Raw genomic sequence first — 26,326 nt, 5'->3', positions numbered from 1 at the left:
TACAATTACTACCTTGGAAACAACAATTTATTCAAAAACTCCTACAGTAGAAACAAGAAGTGATACTACAACGCCTACGAGAGAAACAGCAAGTGATACTACAACTCCTACAACAGAAACAACAAAAGTTGCTGCAAATCCTGCAACAGAAACTACAAGTGATTCAACAACTCCTACATCAGAAACACCAAGTGTAGCTGCTACAACTCTTACAACAGAAATAACAAGTAATACTATAGCTCCTACAACTGAAACAACAAGTCATGCAATATCTCCTACATCAAGCATAACAAGTGGTACTACATCTTCAGCAACAGGAATAACAACTATTACTTCAATTCCTACAATAGAAACAAGTGCTACTTTAATTTCTACAACAGAATCAACAAGTGATACTACAACTCTGAAAACAGAATTAACAAGTGAAATAACAACCCTGAGAACAGAAACAACAAGTGATACAGCAACTACTACAACTGAAACAAGTAGTGATGCTATTTATACTAAAACTAAAACAAGCGACACTGCATTTCCTACGACGGAAACAACAAGGGATACTACAACTACTACCTTGGAAACAACAATTTATTCAAAAACTCCTACAGTAGAAACAAGAAGTGATACTACAACGCCTACGAGAGAAACAGCAAGTGATACTACAACTCCTACAACAGAAACAACAAAAGTTGCTGCAAATCCTGCAACAGAAACTACAAGTGATTCAACAACTCCTACATCAGAAACACCAAGTGTAGCTGCTACAACTCTTACAACAGAAATAACAAGTAATACTATAGCTCCTACAACTGAAACAACAAGACATGCAATATCTCCTACATCAAGCATAACAAGTGGTACTACATCTTCAGCAACAGGAATAACAACTGTTACTTCAATTCCTACAACAGAAACAAGTGCTACTTTAATTTCTACAACAGAATCATCAAGTGATACTACAACTCTGAAAACAGAATTAACAAGTGAAATAACAACCCTGAGAACAGAAACAACAAGTGATACAGCAACTACTACAACTGAAACAAGTAGTGATGCTATTTATACTAAAACTGAAACAAGCGACACTGCATTTCCTACGACGGAAACAACAAGGGATACTACAACTACTACCTTGGAAACAACAATTTATTCAAAAACTCCTACAGTAGAAACAAGAAGTGATACTACAACGCCTACGAGAGAAACAGCAAGTGATACTACAACTCCTACAACAGAAACAACAAAAGTTGCTGCAAATCCTGCAACAGAAACTACAAGTGATTCAACAACTCCTACATCAGAAACACCAAGTGTAGCTGCTACAACTCTTACAACAGAAATAACAAGTAATACTATAGCTCCTACAACTGAAACAACAAGACATGCAATATCTCCTACATCAAGCATAACAAGTGGTACTACATCTTCAGCAACAGGAATAACAACTGTTACTTCAATTCCTACAACAGAAACAAGTGCTACTTTAATTTCTACAACAGAATCATCAAGTGATACTACAACTCTGAAAACAGAATTAACAAGTGAAATAACAACCCTGAGAACAGAAACAACAAGTGATACAGCAACTACTACAACTGAAACAAGTAGTGATGCTATTTATACTAAAACTGAAACAAGCGACACTGCATTTCCTACGACGGAAACAACAAGGGATACTACAACTACTACCTTGGAAACAACAATTTATTCAAAAACTCCTACAGTAGAAACAAGAAGTGATACTACAACGCCTACGAGAGAAACAGCAAGTGATACTACAACTCCTACAACAGAAACAACAAAAGTTGCTGCAAATCCTGCAACAGAAACTACAAGTGATTCAACAACTCCTACATCAGAAACACCAAGTGTAGCTGCTACAACTCTTACAACAGAAATAACAAGTAATACTATAGCTCCTACAACTGAAACAACAAGACATGCAATATCTCCTACATCAAGCATAACAAGTGGTACTACATCTTCAGCAACAGGAATAACAACTGTTACTTCAATTCCTACAATAGAAACAAGTGCTACTTTAATTTCTACAACAGAATCATCAAGTGATACTACAACTCTGAAAACAGAATTAACAAGTGAAATAACAACCCTGAGAACAGAAACAACAAGTGATACAGCAACTACTACAACTGAAACAAGTAGTGATGCTATTTATACTAAAACTGAAACAAGCGACACTGCATTTCCTACGACGGAAACAACAAGGGATACTACAACTACTACCTTGGAAACAACAATTTATTCAAAAACTCCTACAGTAGAAACAAGAAGTGATACTACAACGCCTACGAGAGAAACAGCAAGTGATACTACAACTCCTACAACAGAAACAACAAAAGTTGCTGCAAATCCTGCAACAGAAACTACAAGTGATTCAACAACTCCTACATCAGAAACACCAAGTGTAGCTGCTACAACTCTTACAACAGAAATAACAAGTAATACTATAGCTCCTACAACTGAAACAACAAGACATGCAATATCTCCTACATCAAGCATAACAAGTGGTACTACATCTTCAGCAACAGGAATAACAACTGTTACTTCAATTCCTACAATAGAAACAAGTGCTACTTTAATTTCTACAACAGAATCATCAAGTGATACTACAACTCTGAAAACAGAATTAACAAGTGAAATAACAACCCTGAGAACAGAAACAACAAGTGATACAGCAACTACTACAACTGAAACAAGTAGTGATGCTATTTATACTAAAACTGAAACAAGCGACACTGCATTTCCTACGACGGAAACGACAAGGGATACTACAATTACTACCTTGGAAACAACAATTTATTCAAAAACTCCTACAGTAGAAAGAAGAAGTGATACTACAACGCCTACGAGAGAAACAGCAAGTGATACTACAACTCCTACAACAGAAACAACAAAAGTTGCTGCAAATCCTGCAACAGAAACTACAAGTGATTCAACAACTCCTACATCAGAAACACCAAGTGTAGCTGTTACAACTCTTACAACAGAAATAACAAGTAATACTATAGCTCCTACAACTGAAACAACAAGTCATGCAATATCTCCTACATCAAGCATAACAAGTGGTACTACATCTTCAGCAACAGGAATAACAACTGTTACTTCAATTCCTACAACAGAAACAAGTGCTACTTTAATTTCTACAACAGAATCATCAAGTGATACTACAACTCTGAAAACAGAATTAACAAGTGAAATAACAACCCTGAGAACAGAAACAACAAGTGATACAGCAACTACTACAACTGAAACAAGTAGTGATGCTATTTATACTAAAACTGAAACAAGCGACACTGCATTTCCTACGACGGAAACAACAAGGGATACTACAACTACTACCTTGGAAACAACAATTTATTCAAAAACTCCTACAGTAGAAAGAAGAAGTGATACTACAACGCCTACGAGAGAAACAGCAAGTGATACTACAACTCCTACAACAGAAACAACAAAAGTTGCTGCAAATCCTGCAACAGAAACTACAAGTGATTCAACAACTCCTACATCAGAAACACCAAGTGTAGCTGCTACAACTCTTACAACAGAAATAACAAGTAATACTATAGCTCCTACAACTGAAACAACAAGACATGCAATATCTCCTACATCAAGCATAACAAGTGGTACTACATCTTCAGCAACAGGAATAACAACTGTTACTTCAATTCCTACAATAGAAACAAGTGCTACTTTAATTTCTACAACAGAATCATCAAGTGATACTACAACTCTGAAAACAGAATTAACAAGTGAAATAACAACCCTGAGAACAGAAACAACAAGTGATACAGCAACTACTACAACTGAAACAAGTTGTGATGCTATTTATACTAAAACTGAAACAAGCGACACTGCATTTCCTACGACGGAAACAACAAGGGATACTACAACTACTACCTTGGAAACAACAATTTATTCAAAAACTCCTACAGTAGAAACAAGAAGTGATACTACAACGCCTACGAGAGAAACAGCAAGTGATACTACAACTCCTACAACAGAAACAACAAAAGTTGCTGCAAATCCTGCAACAGAAACTACAAGTGATTCAACAACTCCTACATCAGAAACACCAAGTGTAGCTGCTACAACTCTTACAACAGAAATAACAAGTAATACTATAGCTCCTACAACTGAAACAACAAGACATGCAATATCTCCTACATCAAGCATAACAAGTGGTACTACATCTTCAGCAACAGGAATAACAACTGTTACTTCAATTCCTACAATAGAAACAAGTGCTACTTTAATTTCTACAACAGAATCATCAAGTGATACTACAACTCTGAAAACAGAATTAACAAGTGAAATAACAACCCTGAGAACAGAAACAACAAGTGATACAGCAACTACTACAACTGAAACAAGTAGTGATGCTATTTATACTAAAACTGAAACAAGCGACACTGCATTTTCTACGACGGAAACAACAAGGGATACTACAACTACTACCTTGGAAACAACAATTTATTCAAAAACTCCTACAGTAGAAAGAAGAAGTGATACTACAACGCCTACGAGAGAAACAGCAAGTGATACTACAACTCCTACAACAGAAACAACAAAAATTGCTGCAAATCCTGCAACAGAAACTACTAGTGATTCAACAACTCCTACATCAGAAACACCAAGTGTAGCTGCTACAACTCTTACAACAGAAATAACAAGTAATACTATAGCTCCTACAACTGAAACAACAAGTCATGCAATATCTCCTACATCAAGCATAACAAGTGGTACTACATCTTCAGCAACAGGAATAACAACTATTACTTCAATTCCTACAATAGAAACAAGTGCTACTTTAATTTCTACAACAGAATCAACAAGTGATACTACAACTCTGAAAACAGAATTAACAAGTGAAATAACAACCCTGAGAACAGAAACAACAAGTGATACAGCAACTACTACAACTGAAACAAGTAGTGATGCTATTTATACTAAAACTGAAACAAGCGACACTGCATTTCCTACGACGGAAACAACAAGGGATACTACAACTACTACCTTGGAAACAACAATTTATTCAAAAACTCCTACAGTAGAAACAAGAAGTGATACTACAACGCCTACGAGAGAAACAGCAAGTGATACTACAACTCCTACAACAGAAACAACAAAAGTTGCTGCAAATCCTGCAACAGAAACTACAAGTGATTCAACAACTCCTACATCAGAAACACCAAGTGTAGCTGCTACAACTCTTACAACAGAAATAACAAGTAATACTATAGCTCCTACAACTGAAACAACAAGTCATGCAATATCTCCTACATCAAGCATAACAAGTGGTACTACATCTTCAGCAACAGGAATAACAACTGTTACTTCAATTCCTACAATAGAAACAAGTGCTACTTTAATTTCTACAACAAAATCAACAAGTGATACTACAACTCTGAAAACAGAATTAACAAGTGAAATAACAACCCTGAGAACAGAAACAACAAGTGATACAGCAACTACTACAACTGAAACAAGTAGTGATGCTATTTATACTAAAACTGAAACAAGCGACACTGCATTTCCTACGACGGAAACAACAAGGGATACTACAACTACTACCTTGGAAACAACAATTTATTCAAAAACTCCTACAGTAGAAAGAAGAAGTGATACTACAACGCCTACGAGAGAAACAGCAAGTGATACTACAACTCCTACAACAGAAACAACAAAAATTGCTGCAAATCCTGCAACAGAAACTACTAGTGATTCAACAACTCCTACATCAGAAACACCAAGTGTAGCTGCTACAACTCTTACAACAGAAATAACAAGTAATACTATAGCTCCTACAACTGAAACAACAAGTCATGCAATATCTCCTACATCAAGCATAACAAGTGGTACTACATCTTCAGCAACAGGAATAACAACTGTTACTTCAATTCCTACAATAGAAACAAGTGCTACTTTAATTTCTACAACAAAATCAACAAGTGATACTACAACTCTGAAAACAGAATTAACAAGTGAAATAACAACCCTGAGAACAGAAACAACAAGTGATACAGCAACTACTACAACTGAAACAAGTAGTGATGCTATTTATACTAAAACTGAAACAAGCGACACTGCATTTCCTACGACGGAAACAACAAGGGATACTACAACTACTACCTTGGAAACAACAATTTATTCAAAAACTCCTACAGTAGAAAGAAGAAGTGATACTACAACGCCTACGAGAGAAACAGCAAGTGATACTACAACTCCTACAACAGAAACAACAAAAATTGCTGCAAATCCTGCAACAGAAACTACTAGTGATTCAACAACTCCTACATCAGAAACACCAAGTGTAGCTGCTACAACTCTTACAACAGAAATAACAAGTAATACTATAGCTCCTACAACTGAAACAACAAGTCATGCAATATCTCCTACATCAAGCATAACAAGTGGTACTACATCTTCAGCAACAGGAATAACAACTATTACTTCAATTCCTACAATAGAAACAAGTGCTACTTTAATTTCTACAACAAAATCAACAAGTGATACTACAACTCTGAAAACAGAATTAACAAGTGAAATAACAACCCTGAGAACAGAAACAACAAGTGATACAGCAACTACTACAACTGAAACAAGTAGTGATGCTATTTATACTAAAACTGAAACAAGCGACACTGCATTTCCTACGACGGAAACAACAAGGGATACTACAACTACTACCTTGGAAACAACAATTTATTCAAAAACTCCTACAGTAGAAACAAGAAGTGATACTACAACGCCTACAAGAGAAACAACAAGTGATACTACAACTCTTACAACAGGAACAAGTCATTCTGCATCTCCTACCACAAACACAACAAATGATACTTCATCATCAATAGCAGAAATAACAACTGTTACTTTTTCTCGTACAACAGAAACAAGTGATATTCTAACTACTACAAAAGAATTAAGTGATACCCTAACTACTACAACAGAAACTACAAGTGATACAACAACCCTGAAAACAAAAACAACAAGTGATATTTTAATTTTTACAGCAGAAACAACAAGTGATACTATTACTCCTACACCAAAAACAAGTAATTCTTTAATTCCTGTAACAGAAAAAACAATTGTTACTACCAATCCTACAATACAAACAACAAGAGAAACTAAAATTTACCAACAGAAACAACAAGTGATACCACAATTTCTCCAGCAGAAACAACAAATAATACTATAACCCTTACAACAGAAACAACATGTGATTCTACAACCCCAACAGCAGAAACATTAAGCGATTTAACAACCCCTTTAATAGAAACAACAACTCATTCTATGTCTCCAACAAGAAACACAAGTGATACTTCATCTTCTTCATTAAAACCAAATTCTGTTACTACAAGTCCTACAACAGAAACAACAAGTGATGCAACAACTTCTGCAACAGAAGCAGTCAGTGACATTACCACTCTTTCAATAGAAACATCAAGTGATACTCCTACAACTGAAACAACAAGTCATACAACAAACACAACAAATGATACTGCATTTTCTACAACAGAAACAGCAATTGGTACTACAACTCCTCCAACAGAATCTACACGTAATACTACAGCTCCTACAACTGAGAAAACGAGTCATGCACCATCTCCTACAACAACCATAAGAAGTGATTCTGCATCTTCTACAACAGAAAAAACAAATATTATTTTAACTCCTACAAAAAAAACAACAAGTGATAATTCAACTACAACAGTAGAAACATCAAGCAATTCTATTAGAACTACAAAAGAAACAGCAAGTGATAATACAAGTCTTACAACAGAAACAACAAGTTATACAACAACTCTTAAAACAGAAATAACAAGTCATACTGCATCTCCTATAAGAAACACAAGTGATACTACATCTTCAACAATAGAAATAACAACTTTTACTTTGACTCCTACAACAGAAACAAGTGATATTTTAACTTCTACAACAGAATCAACAAGTGCTACTAATATTCTTGCAACAAAATCAACAAGTAATACTTCAGTTCCTACAACAGAAACAACAATTGTTACTGCCAATCCTACATCAAAAACACAAAGTGATATTATAACTTTAACAACAAAAACAACAAGTTATACAACAATTCTTGCAACAGAAAAAACAAGTAACACCACAACTACTACAACAGAAAAAACAAATGATACTTCAACTCTTACGTCAGAAACAACAAGTGATACCACAACTTCAACAACAGAAACATTAAGTGATACAACAACTCTTTCGACAAAAACAACAAGTGTTGTTATAATTCCTACAACAGAAACAACAAAAAATACGACAACTCCTTCTATAGAAACAACTACTGATACATTACCTCAAGGTGGTCCAGGAAATAATGTAATCCCCGTGGAACCCATTATTGGTTAGATATGCATTTTTGCAGATGATACTTTTTTATTAATTTTCTCTCTCTATAGATACAAAGAGACAGATTTGGAAAAACTGCAGTTTATTATGGTCGGATATGTGCACATTTTTTTAAAAAAAAAATTGTAATACGAAATTGGCCTTCGTAATTAATTTTTAAAATGCTCTCTTGTTGTAATAAATACGGGGTGTTTTATAATATCTCTCCCCTTTACAAACAGATTGATTTATTTAGAAGGTTTAAATAAATTCAGAAAATTTAAATTCAACATTTTTTTCCTGGTAGATGCATTTGTAATTTTATTTCACAATATTACTTCGGTTAAGTTCCTTAAAAAAGCGCATGCTTTTCATAATGCGTTGTAAATGAAGTTCTCTTTGATTACAAAAAGTTAAGGGGCCGAATGGGGTTTTCATTGAGCAATACTAATTACAATTAAAAAAAACAAACAAACAAACTGATTTTAACGACTTTTCAACCGATATGTAGATATGGATGTCGTAATAGTGTGTTTGTGACGTTATGATGAAATGTTCTTTAAATGGGGGTCATAAAAATGTTATAAAGAAAACGTTTAAAACAAATGTTCGTGAAATTTTAAACACAGACAATTTGAAAACCTCAAAATCATTTTCTGATATTTTTGTATAATTCATTAGTATCTGAGATATATTTTGTAGTACTCCATAACACAGGAAAATTTAGTAAATCTTTACATTCTGGAAACCAAGATAGAATTTTGTGTTTTTTACATATAATTTACAATATTGTATTACTATTCATATATTATTATTTGATCAAAATGTCTATTGTAGTATTTGTAAAATTTGCTTTGAAGTGCAAAAAACTAGCACTTTCCTGCATAATCCTATGGTAAATGTACCTGTATTTTGAGACAGTTTCTAAAAAATACCCAGACGACAGATTTTCCCCAAACTTGGCATGTATATTGAATTCAATGTCAGTTACATATGATATAAAATTAAAGAGTTTTTCTATTGTAGTTTTCACACAATAAAACCCCATTCAGCTCCCATAAACGCGATGTCTATAAGGTTCAGATCACTGCAGCACAAATCATTCTAATTATCGTTGTATTCTCAATTTTTTTTTTTTTTTTTACAAGACATCAAATCTATTTTAATGTTTTTTCCTGACTGATTTGGATATATCTTTGAATCATCCTGAATCATCCTAATAACAGTTAGTTGGTGAACTGAATCACTTCAATACTTTGTTCACTAGACAGAAACATAAAAAATTCAGTGTTTTTATGACGTTATCTGTGACATCATTACGTTGAAAAAAAAATCTTAATTTTCCTAAGATGTTAAATTGTTTTCGTCTTTAGAATAATGTTTCGTTTTCTAAAATATGATAAACATTATTAAAGATTTTACAGGCAACTCTAATAGAGACAGATACATGTATTATGAAAAACCCTGTATTTCGAAACTAATGATATACGTATGTGCATATTTAGGGAAAACATAATTATAATATTCATTAGGTTTCCGACTTTTTTATACTTACGGATAGATAGGAAGTTATATATTCCGAATGAGATGTTTATTTTCAATTTTCATTTACTCTGTATATATAGACGCCATTACACGATAAAACATGTATATATGAGATGGATCACAACCTGTAAATAAAAAAAAAAGAAAAGATTTTCTAAGAATACAAAAGCTAATACAATTACACTACTTTGTACATATTTTAGTATTATAAATATTTGGAAACAAAATTGATGTTAGTCATAAAATTTTTTTTTTTTCAATTCACCGGAATTTTTTTTAAAAAAGAAAATAAGTACTTTGTATATGAACCTGTATTTAACTGTATTTTCAATTCCTATGCTTCTTTATTTTCAGTTGCAGGGGCTGTGTTCCAGATCCATTTCATATTTATGTTTAGCGGTGACGTTTTTAGCAGTACTAACTTCAATGAATCCCTGAAACGACAGGTGATCACAACTGTGATACATGGTTGATAATACCAAATAAAGAACAGGAGCATACAAATAAATGTACACATGAAAAATAAATATGAATGAAGCGTGAATTTATGAATGATTTCTTTGTAGATGAACAAATATATATTCTGTGGGTTCGAAGATGTAATTGATGATATACATGTAAGGTAACTACCTAATACATTTCACAACAACAATTCATTGACTCGAAAAAAGTAAAATAAATATATTTACTATGCATGTTTATTTATCTTAATTTTTCATAATCTCAGATTTACGATATACATTTTGCACTTTTTCACATTCTAGAATTTCTATAACAAACGCCAAAAGCAGGCGAAAACGAAATATTCATCTTCGAACTGATGGCACCAATACTGTCGAAAACTGGACTTTAGAGTATATGCATATAGTTTTATTGTTGTTGTGTGGACAAAATCTACTCAAGCTTTAAGTTTGATATTTATATTTTCGAAAATTAATTTCACATTGAATTGTCTGCGGATTTTTCTGTAAACCTGGTGATGGCAAGGAGCACATGGCGGGTGTGACCGCGGTCGAAAGAGAATGCTTACTCCTTTCTGGTACCTGATCCCACCTCTGATGTTTTTAGAGGTTATTTTCCTCTGCTCACAATTTGTATTGTTGCAATGGAATTTTGATCTTGATTACAGTTTGTTACATGTATTTTTATATTTCATAACTAAACCAAGTGAAGTACAAATCTAACGTCATAGTGATAACTTGTTTTAGAACCGCACTTCATTACCCAAAGATTCTGTTGGTTTAATAGTCTAAAAAATCAGGAAAAACAAGGATATAGTACAGTATTATGAAATTCAAGCAAGGCAGTCCACTAAGTGTACTTTTCTCTGAGATTTTTATTAAATTTAAACGGTTTTTTTTTTACATCTTTTTATTACGTTTTGATACCTACCTACTTTCTCTCTGTCTATTGTAGACCAAAGGTGAATACGTCTGCTAGAATAGACATTGACATTAGTGTGGCAAAATTGAGAAGTAAACAACAAAGTTTGCGAGAGCTGGAACAGGCAATCAAAGAAAACATAAAATCCAATCTGACACAACTGAATACTACTGCTGGACAGGTCTTAAATGAAACAGAACCAGAGGAAATTATACAAAGCCTGCACAAACAAATAGAAGGTTCTCTCTCTCTCTCTCTCTCTCTCTCTCTGTGTGTGTGTGTGTGTGTTTTTATAAGGGGGTGAGGGTAAGTATTTGTGTGTGAACTGATTTCATCATACTTGCATAACGTGTTTATCTTTTAAAAGGGAAAACTGAGTGTGATGCTATTTCTACGGGACGACTTTGTTTTCCGGGATATGACTGTCGGGCGTTAAACTACTCAGCTGAATGTGTCCATAAATGTACCACCTCGGGGTTGAGCTGTAGGAACAATGGACACTGCTATTTTGACACCCTAGTTCAGCAGACTGTGTGCAGGTACGTGTCAGTAGGCTATTACGAAACATTTAGCAATTATCACAACAATCTTAAGACTCTTGAACAAAATTATCCATGAATCAGAAACCTAAAGAGGCGTTTCTAATTATTCTTATGTATAACTGATTGGGACCTTCTTCGATTAGAATAACAGAATAAAACAATTTCGGGATTGTTTATGACACAATGGTAACTTGATCTTTGTTTAACAACAGATGTCAAAAGAGTTTAATGACGATTTATTACGGACCCAAATGTGAAGAGAAGACTGGGAGATTTGAATACGTTGTTGGTCTGTCTGTCGGTATCGTTGGAGGATTGATACTCATAGTTTTACTTACTGTGTGCTGCAGACGTATCTCTAAGCCAAGGAAGACTGACAGGTGCCAAAAATTGTTTCTGCCCTCCCCCTTTCATTCATGTAAATCATCTGGTGTTGTAGAATTGAAAAGAACAACGAAAGAGTACACATCCGTATAGTCACTCGGTGTTTACATTTCATAATGTACCATGCTACACAAATTTACTGTATTGCTTTTCAGGGAAAAATATGGAGAATGTGACGCAGACTTCATAAAGAATGAATTTGAACTTAACGAGCTGAATTCCCAAATATCTATGGAAGAATCTAAAGACCTGTACAGATATTCCGGAGGTCTTAGTGTTAGGAACAAGGTATACGGCAGTAGTCTTCTTAGTTTGCTAATCAAATAAAAAACTTATACAAAAATCAGGTAAAATATTATATGAATAATTTGTGTCACAGATGTATGAGCAATTTGGAAGTCAAAGAAAATACATTTTTGAGTCACCGATGTATGTACCAAGGAAAACATTGTCTAGGCCCCCAAGTCCTTATCTCAGTGATCCAGTGGTTTTAGGGAAAATCGATTCATTCAAAGATGTGAGTAAAAGCAGGATGTCGACCAGATTGTCAATGCTCTGAGTATTTCTTAATGGTAGCATACACCTTTATACAATTACTCGTACATGATAAAAAAAAAATGAATATTAAAAGCTAAATTTTCTTATTTCATGTAAAGGTTTATTAATTTTCCAAACTATTTCCTGCAGGAGGAAAGTCTTAGTATTGTGGATTATCATTGTATTTTGATATGTAATTTCAGTACACTATAAAAAGACCTAAAGTTTTCAGTGAACCAGTGAATGATCTCGACAGTCCATACTGTAGACCACAGACACACCAACGTCCTTATAGTCAGATAGCAGCATCTGGTGAAAGTTATATGGTCCGTAATGTTCCATAGAAAAATCTACACTTCAGATAGAGGTATTTTTTTCGTGTAAACCAAAATTATGGTGATTCTTGAAATTTGCAAAATTAAAAGCTTAAAATCGAATGGGAAAAAATGAAAATTTGTTGATTTAAATGCAATTTGGTGACCTCGTAAACCGTAGCCATATATTGCCTATAAAAGAATTTGAGAGCATGAGAGAAGACCGTTACAAAAAATATATGAAGGTAGATTTGTTCGGGACAAAAAATTTGCGTGGTTCATCAGCAAAATTTCTCTTCTGAACATTGTGCGCATTTAATTTGTTCACAAAAGCATGATAGTTTTTTCTTTTTTTAGCTTTATGCATGATTAGAGTCTTGGATAATAAAGTTTTATAAAATCTTTGTATACCAGCGTGCTCATGTTATGAACATATTACACACACGTGTCGAAAAAGTGATTGTATGTTTTAATAGATAGTTTTTAACGAACTTGAAGTCAAAGTCTAAGTCCCTGAGCTGTAAGTCCTCAGACATTCAGGAATCCTATTGCTTTGGGTTTCTTGTCTGTCTCTGTGCGCTATGTTTCGTTAAGAGGTCATAAAACGTATAAACATTTTAAATTTCTTTTCGGAAATAGCAGTACCAATATCAACCATAAATTTTGGATTTCATGGTTCTAGCCTCCCTTGTGCAGGAAGGGTAAACTACGAGAAAACCCATCAAAATTCCTGCAATCCTTAAATATCTTCTATATTTCTATAAATCCGACGGAAAAATGTTTACATGCTTATAACGAATACTTAAGCCTCAATCAAAATTATGAAATTAATGGACCCAAACATAGGCTAAGTTGATGCAATATATGTTTTGCAAGTGCATGCCACCTTTGACAATCTTCTTTACTCAAAGTGCGCAAAATGTTTCAATTATCAAATAAAAGTTGTGCAATATTTGTTTCCTAGGTATATATAACCTAAGAACAGGCTTATATGGTCAAAATTTCTATTAAGTGTTACTCTTGAAGAATTTTTGAAAATCAAAAATAGCATGTTTGAATTTAAATAGTATATAAACTTGTAACTGTTTGTTCTCAGTTTATGCTCTAGGGTTCTGGATAAAGCGCGCGGTTGATTCATGCATGGAAAATTCATTACAAATTTGACAATCTTTTTTAGTCCAGTACATCTAGCATGCAAAATGTCAACATGATTATATTAAGCAGTTAACCGTCTACCAAAGTTGTACAAGCCCTTATATATAAATGGAAAACTGTTGACATGATAACAATGAGCACTTATTCCCCTACCACATTTCTGATCTTCAGTTTCCTTGGTTTCAGGTTTCAGGCCTAGGACTGAGATAAGTTGATATATGTTATATATAATAAGAAATAAACTAGTTCTAACTGTAACGGAAACCTTTACAGATGTTCCCAAACGCTCCCAAATTCCCTCTTGATGCCCCATTCTCTGTAAATTTTATTGAATAGGGCAGATTCTTTAATTTGTAACAGACTTTGAACTTATTTTCCAAAGTATTTTTAATAACAATGCACAAAATATAAGTTTAATCCAATCAAATTTCAGTGGACGTGCAAGCATGTCCTTGTGCTCAAATGTGATAGTACCATAATGTAGGAACGCATTATAGCTATCTATATTCTAAAGAAGCTTATAAGCTAAGAAGAAGACGAAACATGGTAAAAACAATATGCTCCCAAATTTCGTTTGGGGAACATAATTACACTTTTTGAAATCCTGTTTACTCTTTGACATCTAAGGAGTAAACTCCGGGGTTTAGACCATGGGTTTTGGCTCATTATTGTATATTCATTTTTTTTAATCATGGACTTCTGAGAGAGAGATCGTATATGAGCACTTAACTTTCTATAGTAATTGTATAGCATATGCACAGTAAACCCTCTAACAAAATTGTTAAACTCTTGGTCTGTAGCTAGGTCCAGGGTTGAGGCCCCAGTGTATAACAAAGTTGGTTATAGAATGAAAATTCGTTACATATATTTATTTGAAAATATTCCTTATTCCTTGACATTTGGGAAGGACAACATGCGCTTGATTAAATTAATTTTTAGCCCTTAACTAAAAAGTCTAGTATATATATATATATATATATATATATATATATATATATATATATATATATATATATATATATATATATATATATATATATACATGTAGCTTGCCTACGTATAGTGAGGTCGCCAATTACGGGTTGTCTCAGTTCTATCCTAGGCCCTAGGATAAGGCAAAACGGACCATATTTATTTTTAAAAAGCTGTCATATCTTTAAAGGCCGTCTTTACTCCTAAGCATCTAGATGACATTTATACAATGTAAAAATCTGCAAATCCTCTTCCAGAGTTCCAATGTAAGGTGGCACCGAGTTGGTTGCTTAAGGAATTATTATAATCAGTGACCGTCAAGCTCAGTAGAAATCTTCAAGTTGTTGATTTGCATCATATTGCAGAAAATATGAAAAGTTATGGATCATTTCATTTTAAATCAATTTTTATACAAACGTTAGGAAGATGTATATATGAAAATAAGATAATTGCTTCTGACATATTTCAGGCAGGACAGAAAAAGTAACCATGAAAATATGTTATGGTTTCCGTGGAGTTCATCCAATGACTGTCTTATTTGACTGAACTCTAAGGCATACTGGTTTATTGGACGAGATTATTTTATCCAGACATTCCACTTTACATCTTGAATGTTGAATTTTGTGTCGTAATTCTATATGTGTAAGCCTCAACTTTAGCCATAGTTTATATATGCCTATTCTTTCCAAAGTATATTATTGCTAAACCTTGTCTTGATGGTATATACAATGCATATTTCTTAGTTCATATATTGAAATAATCATTTTTGTGTCGTAAATCATAGGCCAGAGCTGTGATGAATTGAATAAAAACATGAAATCAAAGATGTCATGAAGGAACTTGGCCAAAGTATGGTCACAGAGATAGAGAGAGAGAGAGAGAGAGAGAGAGAGAGAGACTTGCAAAGTTCTCTATAATAGTATCTTGTGATAAGTTGTATCAGCCCTTTGACCAATGTTGAAAGAAACAGAGATATAAGAAAAATCTTAACAAAAACAAATACTATAGTAAAATATAGTTTAATGTACATGTTGTTAATGTATGTAAACTTGTTTACAATAGTATGAAAGATTTTGCTATTATAATACATGTAGTAAATCAAAGTATTTTTACTATGAATTTTAATGTTTCATTAAATTTCATTTTCTCAAGTTTAAATGCAATTTTTTTTTTGTTAAAAGGAAATATTACTTGAATATTCATATATCACTTAAAATTTACAGTATTGTTGTGAAATTAATTTTCTGATACGGTTACATGTATCGATGCGTATTTCTTTGTTGAATTATAGAAAATTAACATTTGAAATCGTTTTTCACCTACCTCCTATGGTCATATATATAAAAGATAATATCCGGAAAAAATATTTTTTTGTAAAAAAAATCTATGATTAAGTATCATATTCAACAAAATTATATGGCTGATCGAGATGGGTGTGTCAAAATATTTAATGTATAGTTTTACTTTTTTGATAAAATATTTACTACATGTATATGACATATGAAATGTTCTGACACGTTGGACTAAATATTATTGCTAAAGTCTATAAATATATTTCTAGTTCTAATGATTAAGAAATCACTTATAACTAATTCTACCTGCATCTGATTTAATGTTAATTTTTTTAATATCTACCTATAAATTTGACAAATCAAAGGCTCAATTTTTCTAAAGAAGTTTTAAAAAAATTAAGTTTTTCCCGTATGGAATTTTGAATCCTATTGTGATGGTTTATAACTTTTATGAATGAACTCCTGTTTTGTACACAAATTTCTTGTCATTAACTGAATAAATAACATTGTTTATTCTTATTTCAGTGTTTTGTCTATGCTTGCCTTGAGCAAAAAGAAAAAAAAGAAAAAAAAAGCTCAGTCTTCTTGGCAACGTTATATGACCCCCAGACCATAAATTACTCAATATTTACATCCATTGAATATTTTCTCCTTTATTTCTTAATAAACCATTGTCGTTTATCAATCGTTAAACGCCACTTAGCTAGACTAAATCTATGTATAGATTTCTTGAGTAGTGGCTCCTCCATCAATGAAACGTACAATTCATTTCAATAATACAATATTTAACCTACTTAATCCTACTTTAGGCGATTATTTATATAGACATAAAAATAAAAAATAAAATGTCTTTGTTTGTTAGTAAGGGAATTAACGTTGCAGCTAAAATGCCGAAAAAAATTACATAACCCGCATTTTTTTCTGCAAGAGCTGCAACTTTAATTTGAAATTCATTAAAAACAACCAAAGAAAAGCATTTATTGTTTAAATAACGCTTCCAACATCTTACTACTCAGTTACACACATCACAATAGATTGTTAGTCTTTACAATTTTACACATAAAAACTTATCTAAAGTATGTAAATCTTATACGGTACCAATTTTGATGCGCATTTCGACAAATTATGTCTCTTCAGTAATGCTCATGCCGAAACGTTGAAAATCCGAAATATTTAAATGAAAAAAGAACTTTGAATTAAGAGCTGAAAAAGGGGTGTCATAGACTGGAGCCAAATACGTCGAAGGATCAGAGCTATGCATGAGGGAGATAATACTTGATTTTGAAATAAATTTCTGAAGTTACCACATCAATTAAATATTTATCCGTATTTTCAAACTAGTACCGAAGTACTTAGCTACTGGGCTGTAGAGACCATCGGGGACTAACAGTCCACAAGCAGAGGCCTCGACCCAGGGGTCATAATGTAAATCATATAAGGAACCAATTTTGATGCACCTGAGATGCGCATTTCGAAAAATTATCTCTTCAGTGATGCTCACACTGAAACGTTGGCAATCCGAAATATTTAAATAAATAAGAATAAAATTTTACAAAGAACGAACTACTGAGATATTTGTCATCAAAAACTACATTTTGTACATGAGAAGAAGAAAACTCTCCCTATTGCCAATAATTCAACATTTAGATATAATTTTCATTCATATATTTTTATTCCTTCGTTTTTGTTTCCTATTGATATATTTATTTTATATCACCCATTAAATTATGTTTATGTATTTAGGAATAAAGATTTAAAAAACACTAAAGATTTGACGTGTTATAACTTTGCACCTATTTAACTTTATTCACTATAAGCAGGGCATATCCAATGAACCATACACCTATTTTTGGATGTTTAATAATCAATAAAATCAGAATAAACATTTTACTCCAGGATACATTATTTTTTCTATTGGATTGCATATATTTCAAGACCCAAAAAGAAAAGATTTTTGTCCGTGATTAGTTCTGTTCTCCTGGTTTGATTTCGAGGAACTTCTGGAAATCTGTATAATTAAATAAAAAAGTAAATTAAATTGCAGAATCATACAAAAGTTAACGTTGTAAAAATGATACCAATATAAATCAAGGATGATTCTTGTCAATATTCTATTATCTTTTCGAAAAACATGAACTGTTTATGACATTTATTTTAGATTTAACAAGATGTGTTTGTGAAACACTGATGCCCCCGTATGGCAGCTTATGGCGAAGGTTAAAGTCTCTCAAATGCAAGTCAAACTCCAGGTCAAGAGATCAAAAATGTTGGTACCCAAAGAAAAGTCTTGTCTCGAGGAATATACCTGTGAAATTTGAAAGCCCTAGCTCCAACTGTTCAAAAGTTATGGTAAAGATTAAAGCTTTTTTTAAAAGTAAGTAAAACGTCAAGGTCAAATGGGGCCCCAAGGGAAGGTTAAAAGTGATACACATGTTCGTGAAATGTGAAAGCCCTAGAACCAAACGTTCACATATTATGGCCAATGTTAAAGTTTTTTTAAAAGTAGGTCAAACTCCAAGGTCAAGGTAAATGCCAAAATTGTTCGTATCCAAAGGAAAGTCTTGTCCCAAGGAATGCAGGTTAAAGTTTTTCAAAAGTAGGTCAAACTCCTAGGTCAAGGTCAAAGGGTCAAAGTGGTTGGTATCCAAAGGATTGTATGTTGTTTTAACGTCCCATTCGAGAATTTTTCACTCATATAGAGACGTCACCATATACCAGTGGAGGGCTTCAAATTTTGACCTTCACTCGGCACTCATGGCCATTGAGCAGTGAAAGATCTTTATCGTGCCAACGCCTGCCGTGACACGGGACATCGGTTTTTAAGGTCTCATCCGAAGGACCTGCAACTTTCACTTCAAATTGCCGAGTGCATGGCGAAGGAACAGTTGCTACCCATTTTTTATCGACTTTGGTCAGTCGCGGCCGAGATTCGAACTCACGACCTCCCGATCACCGACCGAGCGCTCTACCGACTGAGCTAGCGTGAAGGAAGATCTTGTCACAAGGAATACACATGTGAAGTTTGAAACCCCAAGCACCAACTGTTCAAAAGTTATGGCCAAGATTAAAGTTTTTCAAAAGTAGGTCAAACTCCAAGGTCAAGGTCAAAAGGCCAAAGTTGTTGGTTTCCTAAGGAAAGTCTTGTCACTAGAAATACACGTGAAGTTGAAACCCCAAGCACCAACTGTTCAAAAGTTATTGCCAAGGTTAAAGTCTCATAAAATTTTGCAAAAGTGGGTCAAGAGGTCAAATATGATGGTATCCAAAGAAAGGTCTTGACACAATGAATACATATGTGAAATATGAAAGTCATAACGCCAACCAATCAAAAGTTATGGGCGAGGTTAAAGTTTTTGCGGACAAACAGACAGACGGATGGACAGGGCAAAAACTATATACCCCAGAATCTTCGATACGAGGGCATAAAAATATCTTGAAAAGATTCGAACAGCGTGTTAATGTTCAGGCAATGGATGTTCCCATAGTATGTTGAATATATATATATATATATATGTGTGTGTGTGTGTGTGTGTGGGGGTGTGTGTGTGTGTGTGTGTAGCACTAAAAATGACCAACGACACGAACAATAAAACATGTCAAATTTTCGGGACGACCTGTCCCTTCCTCAGGACAAAGAAAGAAGATAAGAAGTCATAAATACAAAGGAAACAGAGAAACAAAAACAACTAGCACTACTACTAAACTACCAAACACTAAATATTTACAGTGTTACATGTTAAATTTGAAGTTTATAAACAGTTATGAAGAAAGAAATTTGACAATTTTTATTGTTCGTGTCGTTGGTCATTTTTACTGCTTTATATAAATTTCCATCCGTGACCTTGTATCTACTTAGTAGATCCGACACTTAGGATTTACGGTGTTGTTGGTTTTTAGTGCTTTATATATATATATATATATATATATATATATATATATATATATATATATATATATATATATATATATATATATATATATATATATATATTTGAAGTACATTTATCACTGGAAACGTCTTGGCCTGGCCTGAATGAAATTTTCAAGAAAGGAAAAAATTATCTTACCTCTAATGTAACTGCTGGAGAAGGGGTACTAAGAACAATGGCGGGAAAAAAAAGAATCTTCGTCTCCAGGCTTCCTTACGTCAGAGGCACGTGACTCTGTGGATTCCTGACGCTTATTCTCCTGACAACGAGTGGAAAGGTTTAGTATCAGTCACAATTGTTTTTGATAGGGTTTGGAATGTTTAATCTCAAATACAAAGAAAGTCTGTCAAAATATGCATGTTGTGTAATATATTTACTTGTCTGAAGTTGTCCGAGTTGTCTGATGAAATTGTGGAGCACCCTGGTGACTCTAACATTTCAGACACGTTGACATCTGCAGGATTAGGGACCTTGAAAAAGAAAAAAATATAGGATGCATTTAAACTCCAGGAATCATTAATCAGAAAATAGGCACCACTATGGAAGCGACCTTCTAAAAAAAAAAAACCTTTCATCACCTTTTGGAAAAGCATGTTACAGGAATGGTAGTGTTTTATTTTATTTTAAAAATAAGAAATCAATCTGAAATGCTTCTTTTTTCTAGAGCTGCAAAATATACTGTAATAGGAAAATTTTCGCCCTCGTTTTATTTTCGTCCCTTTCGCCCTCGTCGGAAGTGGGCGAATTTTAAATGGGGCGAATTCAAAGTAAACAGTATTATATCTTAAACAAAACTGCTTCTGTGCGAATTTAAAATGGGACAAAATTGTTTGCAAATGTAAAAGAGCAAAAATAACACTGGGCGAAAATAACCCTCTATACAGTACTTCTCGTTTTTTGAAACAAACTTACACTTTTTGCATATTATTCCTAAAACAATACTAAAGGACTATATAGGCTCATTCTATGATTTATAAAACAATGTTACCAGAATTTTTACTACTGGATCTACATCTAAACTATTCGGATTGAACTTTGTAGATTTACGGTAATTGAAGTCCATGACTTGTACACCGCCCGACTCTGACAGGAAGTCCGTCTCTAATGTAGATTTATCGTCATGTCTCCTACATCATTAAATTGCGTGAAAGTGAGGAAAGATTGTTTTATTAATTTAAAGCTATCTGCTTATTTGAACATGTATCAAACTGAACGTTAAATTAAAAATACTTTATTGGAATTAAGGATTTGTATAATTTTTTTCTTTAAAATGATAAAAATGATATTTTCTTAGAATTTATTTTGCTTAAACAAGGGACAAAGACTGATATTATAATTGGTATTTAGTTAATGTAACAAGGTAAAATGATTTATTTAACCTAAATTCTTTGATACTCTCATGGTTTCGTCTACAACAGAGAACTGCAATAAAGACCAAAACAATCAGTAGAATCGCCAATCCTAGAGTGAATCCTATCACGGTCTCTAACTTCCCCGTCTGGTCTTCGCAGTTGGATCCATAATACAGTGACAGAAAAGAAGATTGACACCTGTTGGTATAAATATTTACCTGTAGTAAAAATAATTTTTAAAATATTATCATAATTTCAAATACTTGATGAATAAAGTTTCATATATTTACTATCATACATATTTCATAACTAAAAAATAATAGAAATGGATTCTTGACAAAAACTAATACAAAATATTCATGCGATGAAAGTCTTTTAATAACAGTCCTGTGACTATTAAATGAATGAATGAACATTTTACATGATCAACATAGAAATATCTTCAAAATTTTAGACCTTGTTAACGTTCAACCGGTAATAATTTTCATAATATACTGATATTGACTGGGAGGAACTTTTTTATTGATGTTATTTTGCAAGATAAGGTAAAATGCAAAAAATTATATTTGTAATAAGACTGCTAAAAATTTAGAAAGACACCTTGGCAAGAAAGGTTTTAAGTTTCAAAATGCAGTTAAAAAAGATCGAATCTTTTTGACTTCTGTCCTCATGAAAGGTGCGTTATGATGAATTAGACAAAAAACAAAATTTTCTAAGTACCTATTGCTAAAAAAGCAATTCTTGATGATATGATGAAATGACTACCTACCTACAAACTGTTTTATTTTTCACAGAGTCAAAATTGCAATATCCATTGTTTTTACATTTATTCTCTTCCAGATCACATTTGTGGAAACATATACCGGTGAAGTGGTCATGATCGAGGGCACGGCATGCATAACCTAGTGGGCAAAGCTTCCCAGAGGCAGAGCACTCAGTTATATCTGGAAGTTTGATAAGAATTACCACTGCTGTCTAGTTAATGAATTAGTTCATAAATTATAATTGTTTAGAAGGAGCTTAGTCGGGTCCCCATCCCTGGCAGCTGCCAGATTTTTTTCTCTGGATGTTAGAGTATATATTTTTATAGATAAGGATCAGCGAAATTAATTGATTAAGAATATAAATTAGTTCATAAATTAGTGCTATAATTCTCCTTTCAAACTTTAAAGTGATCTGTTATGTGGGTTGGAAGTATATAACATTTTCATAAAAAACAGGTACCCCTAGTCTGGATTTTCAGTTGTTTCTCAATTTCATCCGATATATTAACAGCATGCCATGTCAGAGATGTGAAGTTTAAGATGTTTTGTCGAATACTATTAGAAATGTCGGTTGCAAAATCTGTTATTGTCTTGTTTTGTTCCCGAAGTTTTAAGACTGGGATTCCAACATCAATTGTACATGTAATATTGATCTTGGCTTCACTGAAATAAAAAAAAACCCAGCTTATTAACGCTGAAACAGAATAAAGCATTTACTAGAAGTGTTCTTCAAAATTCTTCGGAAAGATACGAATGCTAAGAAAAAAATCCAGTTTGTATCAATGGAGTTTATCAGACGGCTTTCTCGGATGCTTTATACTCAGTTTTCATGGATAGGAAGGACATTAAATAGTGTTTAAGCCTTTCCCTTTGGTTGATTTCTTGCTATAAAACATTGAAATTAATTATGTGCTGGAACTATCCTTTTTATGACAACAAGAAGAAATCCCTTATATGTTTACAGAATCAAAACGTTTAATGTTTTCTTACTGCTTTAACATTAGAGAGACTGGATTCACATAAGTATATATACTTGTATACAGAAATAAATTTGTAATTCTTACTCGATCATTGTGTTCGACTGTCTTACTCTACGACTGATAGACCAGGGACTGTTCTCCTCTCTCCGATACCTTCGATGTCTACCATGATAGCTACAAGGAGTTCCACACTGTTACATTTCTAATATACAGATAATATTGCTCATTCCCCGTATAATTCAGGATTCCATTAACCGAATGAACTTTGACTTCATAAAGCCTAATAATGCTAAACATCTCTTCTTAAACACATTTTGAGGAAATACCACCTTACAGTGTATATTTGGTAAGTTTTGTATATATTTATTTGAATAATTTGAGAATTTTCACCATCTTACGTCTTTTTTAAAACACTGGTAATGTATGCAATTTTCTTTTTTAAGACCACCTGATGGTGGTATAATTTTGAATTAAGAATATCTTGAAAAATTATCAATAGATAAGGTATTTTGTAGAGGTGCATTGCGCATGACCTTAATACAGCTTTGACTTCAAATTGTGAATCGCATGAAAGAGTTATCCAAAAGAATACTATAAAAGCAGATTCATTCTAAGTAAATACCTCACAAGAACAATAACGCTGCACTCGTATTCAGTAAATACATATTGGTTCAACTGAAAAGAGAGAGAGTATAACTTTAGAATTGCTGTCCACAAAACTCACAATTTCCAAAGATTTATTATTAAGATATATATATGTATAGCAAATTAACAAGTTATCTGCAGAATCAGTCGTACCTTATAGTAAAAACTAGTTCTGTACAATTCTTCAGAACTATTTCTATCCGTGGTGATAAGCATTGTAAATTGTAGGCTCAGGGTGTTGCTTAGTCCTGGAAAAATGGAATTGTTACTATCAGTGATTCTGGGTATTGTTTATTTAGAAATTCATACTGCAACAGATAAAAATGATTAGATAATGAGCATTGTATTCAAATGAATAACGTTCCTCTCCGGATATTCAAAACATATTTTTTGAAACTTTGAATTTCGAAAGTACATTATCTCAGATAAATCAATACCGGTTTTATAACAATTAAGAAATACCTAGTGAAAGTATTTCCGTTGGAACAAGCGTTGTCCTGGGAAACGTAACTGTGGTTTTCACTGGACGTTGGGTTGTTTGTTGGGCAGACGTACTTAAAATAGTTGTCTTGGAATTGGTCGTCAGAGGTGTTATAGAACTCGGCGTACTTGATGAAGACTCTGTTGTTTTGATTTGGGTAGACGATGGCTGAGAAATATTATTTTCTATTAACATGGTATTTTCCGAAATATCCATTGTGTGTTCGTTTGAGGAACTCTCCACTGCTGATGTAACTGTGGTTGTATTATAAGATTCTTTTGTTGATTGTTTTGGTACATTTGCAGAAGTTAGTTCTTGTTCCAATGTTGTTGGTAGTAATGATACTGACTGTATTGTTGTGTTGTGAGTTAGGATTATGGGAGTAGAAGTTTGTGTTGTGTGCCCAGAAATATTTGTGGTTGTTGATTGATTTGCGGTATTTTTAATAGTCGAAGTTTGTAAAGTGTGACTAACTATAGTTGTGGTTGAAAGTTGTGTTGAGATGTTATTTGGTGTTGTCATGGGAGTTGATATTCCTTCTGTATGATTAGATAAGTGTATCGTTGTTGATTTTGTTCGGTTGCTGGTTGCGGTTGTCATCGTAGTTGAAGTTTGTATTGTGTGGTCGGGTGTGTTTGTGGTAGTTTGTTGTGTTGTGTTGCTGGTTGTCGTGGGAGTCGATGTTTGCGTAATATAGCTAAACTTGTTTGTGGTTATTGCTTGTTTTGTGGTGTTACTTTCGGCTGTTGAAGCATTCCAAGTTTCTGTAGTGTGAGTGACTATGGTTGTGGTTGGTGGTTGTATTGTGGTGCCTGTTGTGATTGTCATGGCAGTCGACATTTGTGCTGTGATTGGTGGTTGTGTTGCACTGCTAGAAGCGAATGTCGAGGTAGTTGATGCTTGTATTTTGTGGTCGGTTGTGGTTTTTGATTGTGTTCTGTTGTTGGTTGCAGTTGTGGTAGTTGAAGTCTCTGTTGTGTAGTCGGGTGTGGTAGTAGTTGATTTTTGTGCTGCATGGTATCGTGTTGTTGTTGTCGGTGTTCTGTTGTTAGTTGCAGTTGTCGAGGTAGTTGATGTCTGTATTGTGAGATCTAACATTGTTGTAGTTGCTTGATGTGTTTTGTTGCTAGTTGCAGATGTTGTGGTGGTTGATGATTGTGCTTTTTGGTTTGATGTGGTTGTGATTAGTGGTCGTGTTGTGGTGCTAGTTTTGGCTGTCATGGGAGTCGATGTCAGTGTTGTGCAGTCGTGTATTGTTGTGTTTGGTGGTTCTGTAGTATTGCTTGTTGTCTTTTCTGTGAAGCTAGATGTAGTGGTGATTGTTTTATATATTGTCGTTATATTTTTTGATGCTTCTTTTGATGTTGTTTCTGGTGTCGTTGGTGTTGGTTTGTATGTTGGCGTTGACGGATGTGTTACAACCATTGATGTTGTTATATTTATTGGATCACCATCTATCACGACGGAGTTAGATGTTATTGAATCAGAAGAATTCTTCGAAGCTGAAGAACACAATATCAAAACCAGAACTAAAATTCCGATAAAGAAGTCAAGAATACGCATTTTACCTGAAAAAAAAAATAATAATGTAAATCAATACGTTTCTTTTAAATGCAACCTATCTGTATTTAAACAGATACGTATAAACTATAATGGATAGAAATGCAACAAATCC

The 26,326-nt window shown here is 33.4% G+C and overlaps 2 protein-coding genes across 2 annotated transcripts in view; one reads left to right on the top strand and one right to left on the bottom strand.

Annotated features, from left to right (window-relative positions):
* LOC133174057 (mucin-3B-like) overlaps positions 1-8,397 on the top strand; it is a 29,257-nt gene extending 20,860 nt beyond the window's left edge. Inside the window, exons 3-4 of the mRNA XM_061309098.1 lie at positions 48-7,073; positions 7,163-8,397. Coding sequence (XP_061165082.1) covers positions 48-7,073; positions 7,163-8,397 — 8,261 coding nt within the window. The remainder of the gene's footprint in view (positions 1-47; positions 7,074-7,162) is intronic.
* A 12,198-nt stretch (positions 8,398-20,595) lies between these two features.
* LOC133174056 (uncharacterized) lies at positions 20,596-26,214 on the bottom strand. Its single transcript, XM_061309097.1, has 9 exons — positions 24,726-26,214; positions 24,324-24,418; positions 23,636-23,727; positions 23,006-23,208; positions 22,551-22,725; positions 21,809-21,979; positions 21,418-21,556; positions 20,807-20,899; positions 20,596-20,688 (listed from the first exon to the last, which is right to left on the bottom strand). The coding sequence occupies exons 1-9, from the start codon at positions 26,212-26,214 to the stop codon at positions 20,596-20,598; spliced, it is 2,550 nt and encodes an 849-aa protein (XP_061165081.1).
* Between the last annotated feature and the right edge of the window lie 112 nt (positions 26,215-26,326).

This window comes from Saccostrea echinata, unplaced genomic scaffold (genome assembly GCF_033153115.1).
Source record: "Saccostrea echinata isolate AGI-Se365-2 ecotype Australia unplaced genomic scaffold, CSIRO_AGI_Sech_v1 ptg000057l, whole genome shotgun sequence".
Taxonomy (NCBI): domain Eukaryota; kingdom Metazoa; phylum Mollusca; class Bivalvia; order Ostreida; family Ostreidae; genus Saccostrea; species Saccostrea echinata.
The sequence above is the reverse complement of the archived record's forward strand: the minus strand, read 5'-3'. Positions and strand labels throughout refer to the sequence as shown.

Excerpts from the sequence above, each read along its gene's own strand:
- LOC133174056 (XM_061309097.1), bottom strand. The coding sequence starts at position 26,214 with ATGCGTATTCTTGACTTCTTTATCGGAATTTTAGTTCTGGTTTTGATA. Across the intron at positions 24,419-24,725 it reads TTCCAAGACAACTATTTTAA|GACTAAGCAACACCCTGAGC; the intron begins GTACGTCTGCCC and ends CCATTTTTCCAG. Across the intron at positions 20,900-21,417 it reads ATCCAGTAGTAAAAATTCTG|GTCCCTAATCCTGCAGATGT; the intron begins GTAACATTGTTT and ends TTCTTTTTCAAG.